The sequence below is a fragment of the Microcaecilia unicolor genome, chromosome 1 (assembly GCF_901765095.1).
Source record: "Microcaecilia unicolor chromosome 1, aMicUni1.1, whole genome shotgun sequence".
Lineage (NCBI taxonomy): Eukaryota > Metazoa > Chordata > Amphibia > Gymnophiona > Siphonopidae > Microcaecilia > Microcaecilia unicolor.
Window position 1 is genome coordinate 311,320,317 of NC_044031.1, and position 20,698 is coordinate 311,341,014.

The 20,698-nt window shown below is 44.2% G+C and overlaps 1 protein-coding gene across 1 annotated transcript in view; it reads right to left on the minus strand.

Moving 5' to 3' along the window:
- LOC115473410 (voltage-dependent T-type calcium channel subunit alpha-1I-like) overlaps positions 1–20,698 on the minus strand; it is a 935,734-nt gene that overhangs the window by 101,877 nt on the left and 813,159 nt on the right. Inside the window, 1 exon segment of the mRNA XM_030208356.1 lies at positions 20,269–20,339. Within this exon segment, the coding sequence (XP_030064216.1) occupies positions 20,269–20,339 (71 nt within the window).

The following is a 20,698-nucleotide window of genomic DNA, read 5'->3' on the forward strand; positions in this document are numbered from 1 at the left end:
ATTAACTATATTTATTATAACCAACAGCGTTTCATTAATTATACTTGAGATGCAGTTGAAGGCATTGCTGCCCAATTGGATGCTACAAGCCGGATGGCTTGGGAAAACCGCTTAGTCCTTGATATGATATTGGCAAAAGGAGGAGGAGTTTGTATCATGCTAGGAGGACAATGTTGTAGCTTTATTCCTAACAATACTGCACCTGATGGGACCATAACTAAGGCTTTGCAAGGACTCACTACCTTAGCTGATGAACTTGCTGAGAATTCTGGTGTAGATACCACCTGAACTGGGTGGATGGATGTGTTGCTCACTTGATCACCAGAGACTGCTCAAAGACTAAAATACTACAGATTCTTTTAGATTCGTATTGGGTAAATAAAACTCTATTAGTACTTTAAATGGAGAGTGTATGTCATTGTTTCAACTACACAAAATCTAAAAAGTATTCAGCGTTGGTGTCTCAGCTTACAGCTCTTTGTGGATTTTGTGAGGGCAATTAACCTGAGTCCCTGAGGAAAGTATTGAAACCCGCGGTGTCGGGCGCAACCAGGGTAAGCCTATGTGGACTGTAAACTTCAGAGACATGGACATGGACTAAAAATAAGTTTCGTTTATTATTCATTGAGCACATTGATTTTGAGCACTCATGGGTGTTTGCAATAGCATCTTAAAAAATTCACAATTAAGAGATAGCCCTTTGAAGAGATGCTATGACATTAGGCAAAACAATCAATGATATTGCCTTTATAAGTGGTGTCTCCTGAGGGTTCTCTTTAAGAGTATATATAAAAATTTGCATAGATACAAAGAATAAACGAATAAAAGAAAGTAAAAGGTATTGCTATTAGCAGGCACTTAGTTATGGTCTTTGATTTTGTAGTTTATTATTGTTTCAACTACACAATGATTAAGAAATATACACACTAAGTCAGATTAGGAGATATGCACACTGATCAAACCATCTAACTAAAAGAAAGCTATAAAACAGATTATATACACACATACAACATCACTGGTCAGGAATCTCATGCCCTTATCTCATCAGATGGGAGGCCCATTGCAGCGAAAGCCCGGTCTCCTTATGACCAGGAACAAGTCCTCTGCGCAGTACATCTACCCACAGATGAGCCTCAGAGCTCCACTGCAAGAAGGCCCCCTTTTTATTAAGCTAAAACTTATCCAAGAATGTACATGAGGATTCAGTCATACGCTCTCAGTTCAGGTAAACAAACCACTGGCCAGGTGGCTTATCTCCTGAACCTCAAGCATACACCGCCTCCCTCCTGCACAAGCTGGCTTCTGAGACATTCCAACCTGTTCTTGAGATGTGCCTTATCTCATACATTATTCTTGAGATGCGCTTTATCTTATACATTGTTCTTGAGTGTGCCTTATCTCATACATTGTTCTTGAGATGTGCCTTACATTCCAGCCTGTTCTTTGAGATATACAAGGAAAGTCACTTTTGGTCAAAGACAGAAGATTTTAAAAATGTATTATCGATCAAAGCAAGACTGAAAAGCAATCCTTAATATTTTCCATCACAATGGACAATATCTTTGGGAAATGGAGAACCTTTATCTGGTTTAACCACACTGATAATTGTGATGGCTATATTTGTACTCCTGGGCTGTTGTGTAATACCTTGTACCAGAAGCTTAGTACAACATTTAATTGAAACTACTTTAAGTAAGAGAGAACCCATAGGACACTATGTTCTGTATGAAAAACTACATGTTAACACAGATTGCAGATTATGTTGATGATGTTTAAATCTTTTATGATTTCCTTTGTCTAGCATTGTTATCTTCCTCCAAGATCATTTAGATGGGAAGATATTGTAAGTAACTACTACTACTACTTATCATTTCTATAGCGCTACTAGACGTATGCAGCGCTGTACGCTTGAACATGAAGAGACAGTCCCTGCTCGACAGAGCTTACAATCTAATTAGGACAGACAAACAGGACAAACAAGAGATAAGGGAATATTAAAGTGAGGGTGATAAAATAAGGGTTCTAAACAAGTGAATACGGGTTAGGAATTAAAAGCAGCATCAAAAAGGTGGGCTTTTAGCTTAGATTTGAAGACGGCCAGAGATGGAGATTGACGTACCAGCTCAGGAAGTCTATTCCAGGCATATGGTGCAGCAAGATAAAAGGAACGGAATCTGGAATTAGCAGTGGAGGAGAAGGGTGAGGATAAGAGAGATTTACCCAGTGAGCGGAGTTCCCGGGGAGGACTGTAGGGAGAGATGAGAGTGGAGAGGTACTGAGGAGCTGCAGAGTGAATGCACTTATAGGTCAATAAGAAGAGTTTGAACAGTATGTGGAAACTTGGGGAGAGGGCTAATATGAGCATAACGACACTGGTGGAATATTAGTCGTGCAGCAGAATTTTGAACAGATTGAAGGCCAGGGGAAGGTTGCGGAGGGGCACATTTCACTATAACCACATTGTCGTGTTACACATAGCCCGATATCTGTAAAGGGGTTGACATGAACTGTAACTCACATCTACAATCCCTTTAACCCTAATATACATTTGAAAAAGAACCTATTGCTCCCCTCCAGAATGGATGGAACTACAGCAAGGGTTCAAAGCAGTGAAGCTATTTCTTTCGAAGGCCTTCAAGGGGGGGGGGGGACTGTAGATAATAAACACAGTTATGCACCCTGGAGTACAGTCAAAGGGCAAAGGCCATAAATCGTGAGGCCCAGGAACTTATGATCTAATATATCATTAGGGGCAAATAGGCCTGGGAAAGGAGGAAGCATAAACAAACATGAGAATGTGGTTTAGCAGATGAGGGAAACCAGATACTTTTGAAAAAAGACCAGATGATCCTGAGTAAGATAACTTGCTGAAGCCTTGTAAATCATTGTTAAACACAAGTCAATAAAAATAGCTATTTCAGTTCAGTATGTTGGAGTGATAGATACAGAATGCATATGTGTGAAGTAGTTCTATCCTCCCATGAGAAAATATTAATTGTATCAATACTTGGTAAATAAATAAATTACTTTTCTCATAAGTGCCAGCCTTGGTCTTTTATCTCTACAAATTGTGGGTAACTGGTGTATGTAGATTTGGAGAGGTGGTAAAAAGACCTAAACATTTACAGTGAATTAATTAATTCAGAAGAGAGTAGCACTCCCTCCTCCTTCCAGCCCTGCCTTCAAAATGGCAGCACCCTGCCCTGCTCAATGCATCCTGGAATGTGATAGGTGGGGCTTCCATACCATATAAGGGAGGTTATACTTTATACGGTATGGAAGCCCCGCCCAGTGCACCCCAGGATGCACTAGGCAGGGCATGGTGTCGCTATTTTGGAGGTGGCGTTGCAACGAGAAGGGAGTATCACTCCCTCCTCTGGCATCTAAAGATATGGGGGGAGGGTTCTGGGCTGCTAGACCAGAGTAAGGGTGTGCTCTGCAGCCTCTCTTCTTTTAGCAGGAGGTGTTGGGGGGAGGCTAGAGGTGTCGATGTATGGGGAGGTGAGGGAGCTTGGGGGAAACTAGTCACCAGGGTCTTGCATTTGGGGGGGGGGGGGCGGCACTGGACCTCGGGACTGATGGTGGCAGCCCGGGCTGCCTGGTATGGACTGGGCAGGGGGGGTGGAGAGGAAGAATATCGCTGTGACAAAACAGTGGGTTTGTAAGCCTGTAAACTGTAATAATTATTTCTTGAAGTGTATTTCTCTAGTTTGGCCAGCAGGTGGTGTATGTTTTATGTTTAAAGCTGTTATAGAGAAATGACTGTTTCTTCTTTAGTTTAACACAAAGAGGAAGTAACCTGTAGTGATGTGGCCAGCTACTTTTAGAAAATGTTGTTCTGGGCTTTGATTGGTCCAGGAGCTCAAATTCAGTCTGGAAATACTGGATTTTTCTCCAGTCTCAGTTTGGAAGTAGAGAGAGAAAGACCTCTTTACTGAGACCCTGTGAGCAGTTATATTCTGTAACTTGTGAACAGCTATATTTCCTGTACTTCACAGGCACTATCCAGGTAGTGATAAAATGTTTAGTTTTATAATTAATCCTTATTCAGTTACCTGTTATTTGCCTGTTCAATATTTTTTATGACAATACATTTTTTTAGTTTATTGACTCTGCTTGTCTGGACTAAGAATCCTGCTGGTTTGTGTGTTGGGTCTGTGAGTGCTTTCTAGGACCTATGGGACCACTGGGAGTGTGGCCCCAGTAACCTAGAAAACACCGGGTATAACTTGAGAGCGGGAGACTAGCCCAGAGGCAGTTTAGACCCAGTTGGTGGGAGGTGGGTGCTAGTGTACAGCACATGCCCAAGGTGCAGGCAGACCTGGACTGTGCTGGGGAGAGACTCACTAAGTAGCCAAAGGTTAGTCCCAGGTGAAGTAGCTAGGCATTTCGTGAAAAATACCTTAACCCTAATGCCAGCTCCGAGCTGGCATGGGGTAAGGCGCTATTCCACCCGTAAGATCAGAGCACAGTGCTCTAATCATAAGGGCGGAATACCGAACAGTTACATTTAAATGAGCTCTGTGGTATTCCCTGGCGTGCTTGCACCGGACCTCTCTGATCATTACGTGCTGGTAAATGTGGGCGCTAGTGGCCTGTAGCACCCGCATTTACCTTTGATCATTGGGGCATCAGAGCTTCAGTTCAGTCGTGTAGATTTTTGCAGAGACTGTTCCTGACAAGCATAGTCCAAGGGTGGGATCTGGATAGTTTGAACACCTGATCAGTGGGAGGTGGGCTAAAGATGCAGCTCTCTGCTGTGTCTGAGAAAAAAGACATTCTCAAACTGCTCTGAACTTGAACTGAATGTTTGTTTCTGGAAGGAATTTTAAATCTTTTCTGTTTTTTTGTGCATGAGTATCGGGACTCAGCAGTTGCTGTGCAGGACTGTACCAGAATGTGATTTCTCCACATTAACTCTTACTGTTGTTTTGAGGGTTACTCTTCTGAGTCTTATGCCAGGGTGCTGGGAAAGCTTGTGAATTTTTTGGACTCCTCAGCAAAAGCTTCTGAGCTACATCTGGCTTGGTAGAGGTTGGGAGGAGACAGGGCCACCGAGAGACAGAGCCGGTCCCAGGGCAGAGCTGCTGCAGCTGCTGCCCCCCCCCCCCCCACACACATTCAGGCTGTTACCGCCCCCTGCCTTTATGCATCGGTGCATCTGCTCTTCCCCGGCCTCCAAGGGGAGCCCAGCGCCGGGGTCTGTCTCTCTCCTGCCCCTGTGTGCTGGGTCCGGGTTATTGCATTATGAAGCGATACAAAGGCATTATAATATTCTTGGTCTAATTTTGCATCTCTTTCCTAATAATTCCTAGCATCCTTTTTTGGCCACCAACACACACTGGGCAGAAGATTGCAGCATATTGTCTATGACGACACCCAGATCTTTTTCTTGAATGCTAATTCCTACTATAGGTAAGTAACTTAGCTTTCTCCAAGGACAAGCAGGCACAATATTCTCACATGTGGGACTCACTAGATACCAGGCTCACAACATAAATGAATTTTTGGCAACTAAGTAGATAATGAGCCTGGTGGAAAAAAAGGGCTGGAGGGCTTGTCCAAACTGGCTGTCATGCCTAGAATGCTGCTCCAGGCAGTAGTAAGCAGTGAAGGCGTGGTTAGACCACATAGCCGCCTCGCAAATTTCTTCAATGGAGGCAGAGTGGACATGGGCTAATGAAGCCACCATGGCTCATATTGTGAAAGATTAGCCCAGTCAAGTATACATGTGGGAGACACAATCAGCCAGTCAAGTACATGTAGTACATTTGTTGATGGGTGTCCCTAATCTGTTAGGGTCGAAGGAGACAAAAAGCTGGGAGAACTTCCAATGAGGTTTTGTATGCTCCAGATAATAAGCTAGAGCACGCATGCAGTCTACGGTATGCAGTGCTGCTTCTCCAAGATGAGAGTGTGGCTTAGGGAAGAAGACAGGAAATACAATGGACTGATTGAGGTAGTTCCACCTCAATCAGATCACTTTAGGGAGGAATTTGGGGTAGGTTCAGAGAACCACCCTGTCGTAGTATAATCTAGTGTAAGGTGAGTTTGCCACAAGGGGAAGTTTGCTTACTCTTCTGGCAGAAGTAAGAGCTATTAAGAACACTGCCTTATATGAGGAACTTCAGAGAACAGGAATGACGTGGTTCAAAAGCAGGTTTCATGAGAGCTATGCAGATGACACTGAGATCCTAAACCACAGGCAGCTGGTTTGATAGGAGGTTGGTATGAAATAAACCTTTCATGAATCTTACTATCAAGGGATGAACAGAAACTGGTTTATTATCAACTTTGAAGTAAAACGTGATAATGGCACTCAAGTATACTCTGACAGAGTTAGTTTTGAGGCCAGAATCCGAAAGATGGAGGACATGCTCCATATGGGTATGCAGAGAGCTCCTAACAGGGTCAAGTGCTCTGACTGCACACCAGAGGGGAAAATGTTTCCACTTGAAACAGTAACATTTCTGTGTAGAAGTTTTCCTAGAGGCTAGGAGTATCCTACAGACTCCGTAAGGAAGGTTTAAGGAATGTAAATCTATGTCATCAGGAACAAGCCATCAGGACTAAAGAGCGAGTGTCTGGTTGAAGAAATTACCCCTTGTTCTGTGTTATTAGGGTTGAAAAAAGATCTACCCTCAATGGTTCCTTGGATGATAACTCTAGGAGAAGAGGGGAACAGATTTTACAGCCCTGTAGGGAGCAATTAGCATCATGGTCCCTTGGTCTCGACGCAGTTGAGAACAGTTTTCCCTATAAGAGGTAGTGAGAGGAAAGCGTATATAAGGTGTGTTCCCTGGTGGAGAAAGAAGGCATCTGGAGCTGTACAGTGGGAGAATATATCCTGGAACAAAAGTGGGGAAGCTTGTTGTTCTGAGAAGTGAACAGGTCTTGGGGTCCCCCCACTGCTGGAATATTCAATAAACTACAGAGATGCTGAGGGACCATTCGTGAGGCTGAAGAACTTAGTTTAATTTGTCTACCACACTTACAAGGTCCTGTGTGTCTCAATAGTGGGGGTCAAATAATTAAATAGTAAATAGTTCTCCACCAGTAAAGCGAGGGGACTGCTTAAATAAGTTTTAACAATTCACTCTTATAAAAGACCTCAGTGGTGACTGGTTTCATATAGAGACCCTTGTCCTATGACTCACCAAACTCATCAATGGTCTTTTACCACGCATGTATGCTGATGACTCCCAAATCTACCTTTCTACCCCTGATATCTCACCTTGCATCCAAACCAAAGTTTCAGCGTGCTTGTCTGACATTGCTGCCTGGATGTCTCAACGCCACCTGAAATTAAATATGACCAAAACCGAGCTTCTCATTTTCCCCCCCAAACCCACCTCCCCGCTCCCCCCGTTTTCTATTTCTGTTGATGGCTCTCTCATTCTCCCTGTCTCCTCAGCTCGAAATCTTGGGGTCATCTTTGACTCTTCTCTCTCCTTCTCTGCTCATATCCAGCAGACCGCCAAGACCTGTCGTTTCTTTCTTTACAACATCCGTAAAATCCACCCCTTTCTTTCCAAGCACTCTACCAAAACCCTCATCCACACCCTTGTCACCTCTCGTTTAGACTACTGCAATCTGCTTCTTGCTGGCCTCCCACTTAGTCACCTCTCCCCTATCCAGTCGGTTCAAAACTCTGCTGCCCGTCTCATCTTCCGCCAGGGTCGCTTTACTCATACTACCCCTCTCCTCAAGACCCTTCACTGGCTCCCTATCCGTTTTCGCATCCTGTTCAAACTTCTTCTACTAACCTATAAATGTATTCACTCTGCTGCTCCCCAGTATCTCTCCACACTCGTCCTTCCCTACACCCCTTCCCGTGCACTCCGCTCCATGGATAAATCCTTCTTATCTGTTCCCTTCTCCACTACTGCCAACTCCAGACTTCGCGCCTTCTGTCTCGCTGCACCCTACGCCTGGAATAAACTTCCTGAGCCCCTACGTCTTGCCCCATCCTTGGCCACCTTTAATCTAGACTGAAAGCCCACCTCTTTAACATTGCTTTTGACTCGTAACCACTTGTAACCACTCGCCTCCACCTACCCTCCTCTCTTCCTTCCCGTTCACATTAATTGATTTGATTTGCTTACTTTATTTATTTTTTGTCTATTAGATTGTAAGCTCTTTGAGCAGGGACTGTCTTTCTTCTATGTTTGTACAGCGCTGCGTATGCCTTGTAGCGCTATAGAAATGCTAATAGTAGTAGTAGTAGTAATGTAATTCTAAGCAAAATAAATACACATCTCAATAGTGGGACCCGCAACCAACATAGGCAATATTTCGCCAGAGGCTGCTTCAGGGTATGGTTCTCTAAGACTAAATTTATCATTCTTCTTCCATACATTTAAGAGGTCTTTTATAAAAGTGAATTGTAAAAACTTATTTAAGCACCCCCTCAACTTTATTGGTGGAGAACTATTTACAGCATTGGGTTTGATTTAGGTTCAATTTGTCTGCCACAGCATTCTGTTTGTGCCTAGGTAAACAGCTCTTATAGAGATGTTTCAAGAAGCTGCCCAAGTCTATATCTGGATTGCTTGCTGACAGAGGTGGTAAGAACCTGTTCCTCCTTGTTTGTTCGTGCGAACGACTATTACCTGATCGAGGATGCAGTCTTGGAAAGTTCTGAGGGCATTTCAGACTGCTCGCAATTCCAGGAGGTTGATATGATGTCGTTTCTCCCGTGGGGACCCTGTGTGTGGAGACCACTGGGGTGAGCACCCAAATCTACAATGGAGGCATCCATAGTAAGGACTGTGTGATATGGAGGGTGCTGAAACAAAAGACCCCCAGGTGAGATTCTGGGATATCATCCACCACTGAAGAGAGTGGTGTAGCTGTGGAGTGACTCAAATAGTATTCAAGTGGCTTGGGACCACTGAAAGGAGAGCATCCATTGTGGAGGTCGGAAGTGGAGTCGAGCCAATGGAGTTACATGGCCTGTTGAAGCCATGTGACTGAGTAGGCGGAACATCTGATGAGCAGACACTTGGGTGGATTTGAACACTTGAGCGGAGAGATGCAGTATGTTGTTTGCTCTTGTTTGAAGAAGGAAGGCTTGGCCTTGAGTAGTATTGAGGTATGAACTGGTTGAAGATGTGATTTGGGGTAATTTATCACAAACTTGAGGAGCCTTATGGTGGATAGAATGGAGGTGTGTGCCAACTCTTGTGAGGCTGCCTTGATTAACCAGTCATCAAGGTAGGGGAAGAAGTGTATGCCCCACCTGCAAAGAGTTGCAGCTACCACTATCGTAAAGACTCGAGGAGCTGAAGCCAAGCTGAACAGTAAGACTTTGTATTGATAATGCAGAGTCCTTCAGTGGAAGCGGAGGCACTTTCTGTGTGCAGGGAGAATAGGTATGTGTATGCCTCCATGAGATCTAGAGAGAAAGCCAGTCATTCATTTGTATCATGGAAAGGAAACCATGCAAAACTTTTCTTTGAGCAGAAACTAAGTCTCGCAGATCGAGAATTGGTCATACTCCTTCCGTCTTTTTTGATATGAGAAAGCATCTGGAAAACAAGGTGCCGGTACTCATTGTGGGGTACTCATATGACTCCACCCCTATTATAACCACACCCCTTATACCAGCCATAGCGCATATAAACAGATATCATTGAAAATATTATACTAGTATAGGAGAAAAAAATAATGTGATTTTTTTTCATTAGAAATAATTTCTGTAAGCTGTTACAGCTCCAGTATACCCAGTGCAAAATAAGACAGCAGATGTAAATTCTCAAATTGGACATATTCCAGACACTAAAATGAAAATAAAAGGATTTTTTTCTACCTTTGTTGTCCGGTGACTTTGTTTTTCTGATCATGTTGGCTCAGTATCCGATTATGCTGCTATCTGTCCTCTTAACTCCGTTTCCAGGGCTTCCTTTCCATTTATTTCTTTACTTTCCGTCTTTCTTCTTCATTTCTTGCCCTACATCCTTAAGTAAAAGCTGGGTCCTTCGCAGACTTGACTGTCCAGTGGATCCAGCTTCTGCCTATTTTCTACATCCATGTGCAGTTTTTCTCCTCTCTTCCTTTTCCCTCACCTCATCTCCTTCCTCACTCTTCCCTCGCCTCCATCCATGTCCAGCATTTCTTCTCTCTCCTCCATCCACCCATGTCTAGCAGCCCTCCTCTCCCCTGCCCTCCCCTCCATCCACCCATGTCCAGCAGCCCGCCTCCCTCCCCTACCCTCCCCTCCATCCACCCATGTCCAGCATTTCTTCTCTCCCTTCCCTCTCCTCCATCCATGTCCAGCAACCCTCCTCTCCCCCCTGCCCTCCCCTCCATCCACTCATGTCCAGCAAGCAACCCTCATCTGCCCCCTGCCCTCTCCTCCATCCACGCATGTCCAGCAACCCTCCTCTTCCCCCTGCTCCATCCACCCATGTCCAGCATTTCTTCTCTCCCTGCCATCCCCTCCATCCACCCATGTCCAGCAACCCTCCTCTGCCCCCTGTCCTCCCTTCCATCCACCCATGTCCAGCATTTCTCTTCTCTCCCTGCCCTCCCCTCCATCCACCCATGTCCAGCAACCCTCCTCTGCCCCCTGCCCTCCCTTCCATCCACCCATGTCCAGCAACCCTCCTCTCCCCCCTGCCCTCCCCTCCATCCACCCATGTCCAGCATTTCTTCTCTCTCCCTTCCCTCTCCTCCATCCACCCATGTCCAGCAACCCTCCTCTGCCCTCCCCTCCATCCACCCATGTCCAGCAACCCCCTCCCCTCCATCCACCCATGTCCAGCAACCCCCCTCCCCTCCATCCACCCATGTCTAGTGACCCTCCTGTCCCCCTGCCATCCACCTATGTCCAGAAACCCCCTCCCCTCCATCCACCCATGTCCAGTGACCCTCCTGTCCCCCTGCCATCCACCTATGTCCAGAAACCCCCCTCCCCTCCATCCACCTATGTCCAGCAACCCCCCGTCCCCCCTGCCCTCCACCCATGTCCAGCGACTCTCCTCGTTCCCCTGCTCCCCCTCCCTCCAGCCACCCATATCCATCTGAGCCCCCCTCCCCGACCCAGTCCCCACCTGCCTACCAGCTCCGTGCCGCCAGACAACCCTCTTCTGCCACCTGACCCGGCCGGCACCTTACCCAGCATTTAAAAAAATTTACGAAGCGGCGGCGCGGTGCCTCGCGTCGGAGCGTAAAAGAAGGAAAATCACTTCGTCGGCCGGCCTTCCCTCACTGTGTCCCGCCCTTGCAGAAGTTACATCAGAGGGCGGGACACAGTGAGGGAAGGCCGGCCGGCGAAGTGATTTTTCTTTTTTACTCTCAGACGCGAGGCACCGCGCCCCCGCTTCGTAGATTTTTTTAAAATGCTGGGTCAGGTGCCGCCCGGGTCGGGTGGCAGAAGGGTCGTCTGGCGGCACAGAGTACGCGGAGGGACCCTGTAGGCTAGCTCGGGGGAGGGAGGAAGGGAGGACAGCCAGCTCCAGCACAACGTCGGACCTACAAAAAAGGTGCTGGTATGCTGTACCGGCGCGTACCAGCACAAAAAAAGCACTGAATAAAACCCTCAACCCTTATCTGGCGAAAGAACTGGTTCTAATGCATTCCGCCAGAGGAGGGTGAAGAGTTCCTTTTGAAGCAGTGTCATCTGGAGGGAGTTCAAATGAGACTCTCTTGGAGGATGGTCAGGAGGTATTTTTTCCCCAATGCAGAGCGTAACCATGCTGTATGGTAAGTAGCATCCAATTGTCAGAGGTTATGAGAGGCCACCTCTGATGAAAAAGGATGACTCATCCTCCTACTGGTAGGTTGCTTGGCACAGACAACTGTATGGTGGCAATGCTATCTAGGAAGGAGTCAAAAACTGGGTTGTTGTTTAGACTAAGAAGGAGTCTGAGATTTTTTTACCCCACTACTGCCTCGGATGTGAGTGCTGAGGTGTAGCCCTTCAAGGTGGAGAATGAGTAGGAGTGTAATGATGCTTATACATATAGTAACTGGAGCGACAAAATCCCCCTGCAAATCTTCTAGAAGAAGAGATAACAGAAGTTTGTGGCCTGGATAGAGTTTATATAGTACCTGTATGTGTTTTAATTAGGTCAGCCACTTGTCACCAAACAAATTGTCTCCATGATAAGGGATGCCCGCTAGATGCTCCTAGATAGCAGACTTGAGGTTGGAGACCTTGAGCTAGGAAAGATGCCACATTGCTACTCCTAAGGCAAAAATGTGTGAAGAGATATCAAAGGCATGCCTTGTCAGATATTTATGACAATCCACAAGTTTCTTGTGAAGCTTATGGAACTCAGGGGGAAGGAATTCTACAAAGGACAGAGTACTCTGTACTAGAGATTTTAAATAAATTGTGGAATAAAGTTGATAATCTAATAAGTGATTGGTTAGCATTGAAGCATTCTGCCAAGAGTCCAATGTTCTAGCTTCTCTGCCTGGAGAAGCAGAAGCATGAGATCCATTTTAAAGCAGATTCCACAGCTAAGGAATAATGAAGTAGCTGAGTTGTTTCAAAACCAGTGCATTTCTGTATCCTATACATTGTATCAATTTTCTTTTGGGCAACTTGAACTGTCAATGGAGTCTTCCTGTTTTTGAACAGTATATTTTTCATAATTGTATGAAGTGGAACAGTGATTCCTTCTCTAGGAGGAGAGTCATAACCTAGAGCCTCAAAGAGTTTTGAACAAGGTTCTTGCTCTGTTTCTAATCTGAAAGTTATGGCTTGAGCCATCTCACAGACAAAGCCAGGAAAGGATATACTTTCTTCTGGAGACCTATGTCTCAGTTGGCGGAGAAGGATCAGATGGGATACCACAGAACTCTGAGAGGTCCTGTGGGTCTTAATCTGTCTGCCAGGAGGGGTCCGAGTCTGACTCTTCAAAGTGCTGCTCATGGAAAGTATGTGGAAAAGAGTGTCGAGGTTAGAGAAAGTTCCTCTGCCGATGTTGACGCACTTGTTGGTGGGGTTTGTACTGCCCTCAACGCTTGTCATCGAGCCGGTGTGCAGGACCTCTCCCGTGACTGTCTCTCAGATATACTGACGGGCTGGGCTCAGGCTGGCACAAACATCCTGTCAACCTGTATAGACTGTGAATGCAGTAGCCCCGAGAGCTCCTCCTTGAGCGTACCCAGGTTTCCTCCTGTAGTGTAGGTGTCAGTACTAGCTGAGAAAGCGGTGTGGATGCAGCTTGAGTTATAGCCTGTGCAGGCATAGGAGATCTCAAAACCTCAAAGGCTCTAGACGAGAAATTAGTTGGAGAGGAGAGTGGGTCACTGCAGCATGGACGCTTCCCATGCACTGAGAATGTTGATACAGGGGAGGTGTTGCAGAGTACCTGAAGGGAGAATGATGGTGATGCTTCTTAGGGTTTCTATGCTGAAAGTCCCTCGATGCACATAGTATCAACAAAGAGGACGCAGAGTCCTTACATGGTCGCAGTACCAAACCCAATGTCAGACCATCTCGATGTTGCATCGGTACATCCAATGTCAATGCAGGTTTTATGTCAAGTGCCAAATCCCCTGCCATACTTGAGGCAGATGTGGATGTTGATGCAGAACCAAAAAGATTTTCACACTGGACTCTGTGGGTTTTAAGGGTCCTCGCTTGCTTGCACAGAGACCACACTGTACGTTTCGGTGCTCTGGATGCAAGCACTGAACACACCAGTTATGGGGGGGTGTGCCTGAAATAATCCCATTACATCGAGTACACTTCTAAAATCCACTTGGCACCCTTGTTGACATGGAGGGAAAAACGGCCGACGCAAGGTCAAAAGGCTCTTTGGCCTGGGGAACTTGAATAGTCGCGTACCCCAAAATAGTTGATGTTGCCCTGGCAAAAGAAGGGCTCAGAGGCCCCAAAGGCCAAAAAATAAAAAATGAAAAATCATTTAAAAAATGAATGAACTGGACAAAATTAATACAGAAAAAGAAGAATATGAAGAACAAATATCCCGAAAAAGGGAAGGCACCAAAAAGAAGAAAGTTTGATGCACTTGTGAGGTTAGAAAACCAACTTCTCTGCTTCCTGGAAAACGACAGACTGCTGGTCCCGCACTCGCGTGTCAGGAGGAAAGGCACCCATGTAAACATGGTGGGGACACTGCCTCAGAGTTTTAAAGCGGCAGTGCACTATGACAGTGTCCGCACCGGGCTCTAAGGATGACATCCCCACATGTGAGAACATTATGCCTGCTCGTCCTCGGTGAATAAGTACCCAGAACAGGGGGTTACATATGTTTATGTTTATTACAGTCTTGATATACCGCCTTTGCTTTAAAAAAAGATCATAATTTTAAAAAGTAATCCCCAGAGGATGAAGGTATTAGGCTTCTTGTCAATAGAATTACATAAACTTAAGTGTACATGTGTCCTTCTTGGCAGGAAATGGTGAAACCTAAGATGAAACCCAAGGTGTTGTCAGGTGTAATTCACAATTGACTTAACTAACTACAATACACCACTACGCGTCCCTGACTATGAATGTCTTTTTTTCTCTTTTTTTTCTTCAACTGTTTGATCAGATTAATATGTTAAGATTACTATTCTTGTCATCTTTTTTAACACCAATTGTATTTTTGTAACCTGAAATGGCGTTGCCATTACAGGTATTTGTAAGCCACATTGAGCCTGCAAGTAGGTGGGAAAATGTGGGATACAAGTGCAATAAATAAATAAATAAATAAATTGAGCACTCCCAATATACCCATGCATGGTCAGTTTCAATCCATAGAAAACTAGATGTTGACTATAGTTTTTCTGAAAAGAGTAGTGCTATAATCTTACATCAATACTGTCGTTCTGTGCCACTGCTCCTTCATTAATACTCATCTCTTGAGGTTGAGGGAGACAACAGGCAATTGTGAGTGCAGGCTGCTTATCCATCAAGAAATCCTCTCTTGAACTAACTCACAGCTTGTTACCCAAGTGCTTGTGTATGCCAATCTCACTCAGAGAAGCAGCATTCTGAGCTGCAGGGAATCCTGCAATTAGTCTAGACTGAGATGACATTTCTTTTCAGACTCTGCAAGGATGGTTGGGTATGTCAACAGTGATCACAGAACTCACATCCCAAGTGTGGGAGATGGAGTCTGACTGATGAAGAAGGAAACACTGAGACAAAAAAAAAAGAAGAAAAGAAATATGAGGAGATTTTAAACAATAAGAGAATGGGAAAGAAGAAAGGAAGGAAAAGTTAAGACTGTGGGCAGAATTTGAAGGCATTTGCAGCCGATGAGGGTTTTTTTTAAAGCTTTGTTATGCTGTGGTGAGGAGAAAAAAGTTATAAGAACAGTGCTGAGAACATGCTTTTATTCTGAAACTGAAAAAAGGAGGTAGAATTTTGAGCTCTGAAGAAGTCTACTAGAGATAGTTCAGAATGCCCACACTTAGAAAACTGGATACAGGATACTGAAAAAGTGCACAACACTGCAGAAAAAGCCTTTGGATGCCTTTCTGAAAGTCAATGTTTGGTCAGTAATGATGCTAGTTACACAGGTATACAACAGGACGCACGGTTTATTGTGTAGGGAAAAGGTGTGTGTTCCGAAATTCTGAGCATTCCTTTCAAATGTGCATGTACTCTATTTTATAAAGGTGATACATATGTATACATTGGTACTTTTTGAAAAATTTTACTTATTAGTTTTTGAAAACACATTTACAAATATCCTCATTACACAACAACTTAACTTACAAAGTTACAGTATTCTTTTCATTTTTAACTACATCATCTACTCTTTTTACCTCTATCCCCCCTACAAACCTCACAACCCCACTGGTTTTACATCTGCTCAAAATCATGTGCAACCCTCAACTAACCTGACTTTTGAGACCTGGGGCTTGTGGAGGAGAGTGCTTGATGGTGGAGATTGGCTCATCTCTCTACCAAATCCACCTCCACTGGGAAAATATTTGCTTTTCTGAACGATTCTTTCTTTTCTGCATGTTGACAAAATTCAACATCATATATACATAAGTGTCACTAAATACACATATATGTCCCTGCAGTTTATAGAATTGTTCATCATATGAAAAAAAAAACCCACAGCATATTGTCACTATCCCCTCAATATTCAAAACCATTTAACCGGCCAGGTGCTGTTCCTGGCCGGTTAAATGGTACTTAGCCGGCTATCCATTATATTCAGCTGGAGACAGTGTGTATAAAATAATGAGTGGAATGGAATGGGTAGACGTGAATCGATTGTTTACTCTTTCCAAAAATACTAGGACTAGGGGGCACGCAATGAAGCTACAAGGTAGTAAATTTAAAACGAATCTGAGAAAATATTTCTTCACTCAACGTGTAATTAAACTCTGGAATTCGTTGCCAGAGAATGTAGTAAAAGCAGTTAGCTTAATGGGGTTTAAAAAATGGTTTGGATAGCTTCCTAAAAGAAAAGCCCATAAGCCATTATTAAAATGGGGAAAATCCACTGCTTATTTCTAGGATAAGCAGCATAAAATGTATTGTACTGTTTTAGGATCTTGCCATGTACTTGTGACCTGGATTGGCCACTGTTGGGAGCAGGAAGCTATGCTTGATGGACCTTTGGTCTGTCCCGGTATGGCAATATTTATGTACTTATGAATATTTCTGGTTAGCAGCTAGTGGACAGCTGGTGAGGTCAGAGGCTGGGTGTTTTGGCACCCTTATTCGCTGGTGCCCTGGGCCAGAGCCTCATCCGGTCAAATGGTTAAACCGGCCCTGTTCCTTCCCTACACACAATGGAAACCAAAGAGGGAGAGAGATAGTCAACCTGTAAAGAAGGGCTCTTCATAGTAAACTCCTTATTCTATAAACTGGCACCTAAGTACATGCATAAGTTATAGAATACTAGCATTTATGCATATCAATGATACCAATTATTGGCAGTTATATACATATGTGCTAGGCGCTATTCTATAAGGTACATGCCAAAGTCACTTACCTCCTAATTCTATTAAAGTTGCTAAAACTTGCATGTACAAATTTAGACAAGTGCTCAATTTGCGTGCACAATTTAACTGAATTATGAGCTAATTAGCACTGATAATTGGCTTAACCACCAATTATTAGCACTAATTAGATTTAATTGGAATTTATGCACGTAAACTGCGTCTAAATTTTATGCACGAATTGAAAAGGAAGGCGAGGAAATGGAGGTTCATGGGAGGAATGGCAGCATTCCTAACATTTATGTGCACTGTTACACTGTTATTGAATGGGGGGGGGGGGGGATTATGCATCTAATCTAGGTCCATACATTTGTTTCAGTTGGTACAAATGGCTGTGCCTAAAATTAGGCGCGATTCCCAGGCATAAGTGTTATTCTATAAACTGTGCTTAACTTTAAGTGTAGCTTATCAAAGAGTGCTTTTTCGGCGCTGATTTTTTCGTCATAACTGTGAGGGGGCATATTCGTAGATGGAGCACGGGTGGGCTATGGGCTTGTCGCCAAGCGATGCATGCAGTTTATACAATACTATTAGTTTCAAATGTTGCACTGTTCATTTGGTATGTGAACTTACACAAACCACTGATGTGTCATAAGTAAATGTGCCTATGTTTTGGAATACCAATATGATTCAAAAATGCTTAGGCGCATCCTGAAGCCACTGTAGAATGGGCATTATGTGTGCCCCATTGTAGCATGTACATCTTGGTGCCAGGTTATAGAATTGCCCCCTAGGTGACTCCTCCGTCCCTTAGGAAAAATGTACCATGAATAGCATTTGGACCGAAATAAAATTCAGGGGAGAGAGTGGACAAGTGCACTGCAGCCTTTCTGGGAAAAATACAACCATATCCTTAAAGCCAGCAGTAGATACTTGTGCTTTTCTGGTCTTGGAAGCATTTCTCCAGGGAACTGACTTGTGCTTTCACAGTCTGAGGAAAATGTTGCAGTACCAATAAACTTGACGGGGTGTGGGGGAAGAATCACGAAAACAAGGCACATGCTAGCCATTTGTGATAATTTCCAATGACTGCCTGATGGGAATAAGTTGTGAGAAGGGCCTTAAGTAGCTTATAACCAGACACCAACAGCAAAATACAGAGGGCCCAATACTTAAAAAAAAAAAAAATGAACCCTGAGCTCCTACATTTAAGTACCTAAGTTAGGCTCCCAAATTTGAGACCTATTTCCAGCCAAACTTAAGAGACTAAGGGGACGATATTCTGCCGGCGGGAGACAGCTCGCATAAGTGCCATGATTGGTGCTGACCCCGGATACTCAATGCTGGGCTATTTCCGCTGACCGGCATTGAATATCTGTTTTTGGCTAGTGCTAACTTAACTGGCTAAGTGAATATTCAGCGCTGGCCAGTTAACAGTGGGCAAAGATAGGACTGCTATTTATGTGGTCCAATTTGCCTGCTAAACTTACCCAGTCGGTGCTGAATATTGCTGGTTATCGCGTGATATAGTCAGTTAACTTTTCAACAATGACTGCGAATATTCAGCAGAGATACCCAGCTATCTCGCACTGAATATTCGCAGTCAGATGCCAAAACGTTATTTAATCAGTCAGTAGCCGTTTCTGACCGGTTAAATAGCTTTGAATATCGAGGGGGGGGGGGGGGGGGGGAGTAAGTTTTCAGCTGAAAATTAACTTTAAGTTATGTGGTCCATATTCAACAAGGTTTAATCGGGCAGGAGAGGCTTCTGCCTGGTTAAACCCCACTAAGCTGGCCAGCAGCAGATAGTCAGCAGGACTTAACTAGGTAGTGCCACTGGATATCTCTGTTACTGTCCATTCCCTAACTGGCTAGGTTAAAGGGTGGGCTAAGGGGGGAACTTGGGTGGAGAGCATTTAGTCTGTTAGTGGTGATATTCAGTCAGCTAACAGGCTAAATAAGCCCCTAAAGTTGGGAGAGCAAAAAGCTGTCAATGCCAGGATCTGAATCAGCAAACAGACGACGCAGACCAGCAGATAGTAAAGATAAGAAAGTGCCCAACGTGATCACGTTTCGCCTTCACAAGGTTGCATCAGGGGCAAACTATAGGGGATTCAAAATAATCCTTTCCCTGTTAGTTTAGAAGTATGAGCAAAACCTTGAATGGTGCTTTTTATGAGAAGACAAGCTGTTATTTTACTCATGTCATTAATTTTGAGTTTTAAGCTTGACATTTATATCATCTGCATCTTTACGATGTTTATACAGTCCAGTGTGATTGTATAAATTAGACTGCTGTTTGACAGACCCCTGATGAAGGCCTGCATGCCGAAACACGGCCCGTCTCAAGTATATCTTGTTAGCACCTCCTGCATGTTGGATTTGAAAAATAAATTTTTGCCATTGACCATCTTGGGATTTGTTCATGAAGTCTTCCACTCATGTGGTTCTTTGACTTTTTGTGGAAGTTTTGGTCTCCTGTTTTGTCTCTTGAGTTAATGAGGATTCACCACTAAGGTATAAACTTGGCTTAATGTAACTTGGCCTTGAGCTGAAATTTGGAAAAGGAGGGCAAATCCTTAAGAGCCAAACTAAACACATCCTCTCTGCAGGAGAAACGAGATTTGGGTGGTGCTTTGTGACTTCAGGAATGGCCAACCTGCGATCTATTAATTTATCTACTTTTCCAGATGTCTGGGAAGGCTGAGTTCACATGAGCCCTAGAGATTCATCCTCCTGTTCCAAATTTCAGCTCAAGGCCAGTTACAATAAGCAAAGTGATGACTCTCCATTTGACACCATTCTGGGTTTTGCTCATAACTAATAGGGGAAGGATTATTTGGATTCCCTATATTTTGCCCCTGATGCAGACTTTGTGAAGGTGAAACGTGATCACGTTAGGCACTTTGACTAAAACTTTTTATCTCTACTATCTGCTGGTCTGCTTTGACTGTTTGCTGATTGAGCACTCACAGATCATTGCCTCTCTGTGATTCTTCAATGCCAGGAGCTGTGCATGCCCCGGTACTGAATATTTCGGGTAAGGCCAGCCGACGGCTGGAAGAGGCTTACAAGCCACTTACCGCAGCAGGTTGAATATTACCTCCTATGCTTATAAATTTAGGCCTGCCATTCATTTGCCTAGATTTATAAACCCAATTTATGACCTTAGTGTTGAAAATCAGTGCTAAGCTCCTAATTTTTTTCTCCTGCCCTACATCCGCCCCGTTGCCATCCACTTTTTATGCTCCTAAATTTAGGAGGTTAGTGAAATTTTGAGAATATATTTAGGCACTCACCCTAGTAAATTTTAAAAAAGGCCAATTTAGGAGTATAACTTTCAGCTACAAGCATAAATCCTCTGAATATTGGTTCCAGAATGCCCATTTTCCTTACCTGTGGAAGAGCCTGGACTACAGTGTCTAGTAAGGCCCTCATCCCTGTTGCCATTTTCAACAGCTTCAGTACTAGCAAAACAAAAGGATATGGAAGAGGCATTTAATGTGACCAACACAGTGAACGTCTGTTACACAAAAACAGTAATTACAGATTTATGGGAGAGACAGTAATGGGCAACCCAATTTTCTTTTGCAACAGTCAAGATGCTTGGTTATGCATGCCTACCAATACTGAGAACACCTACTCTGAGAATTGTATAAGAACCTTCTGCAGTTTCCAGTCAGCCAGTATTTCTCAGTATCCCAGCAGATGGTGGGCATGCAGTCTGTGCAGGTCTGGTAAGCCTCATTTGGGGGGGGGGGGGGGGGGGGGAACGGTATTATTGTGGTTGTTTTGAACTCCTTCAGGGGTTTCTGTTTAAAACAAA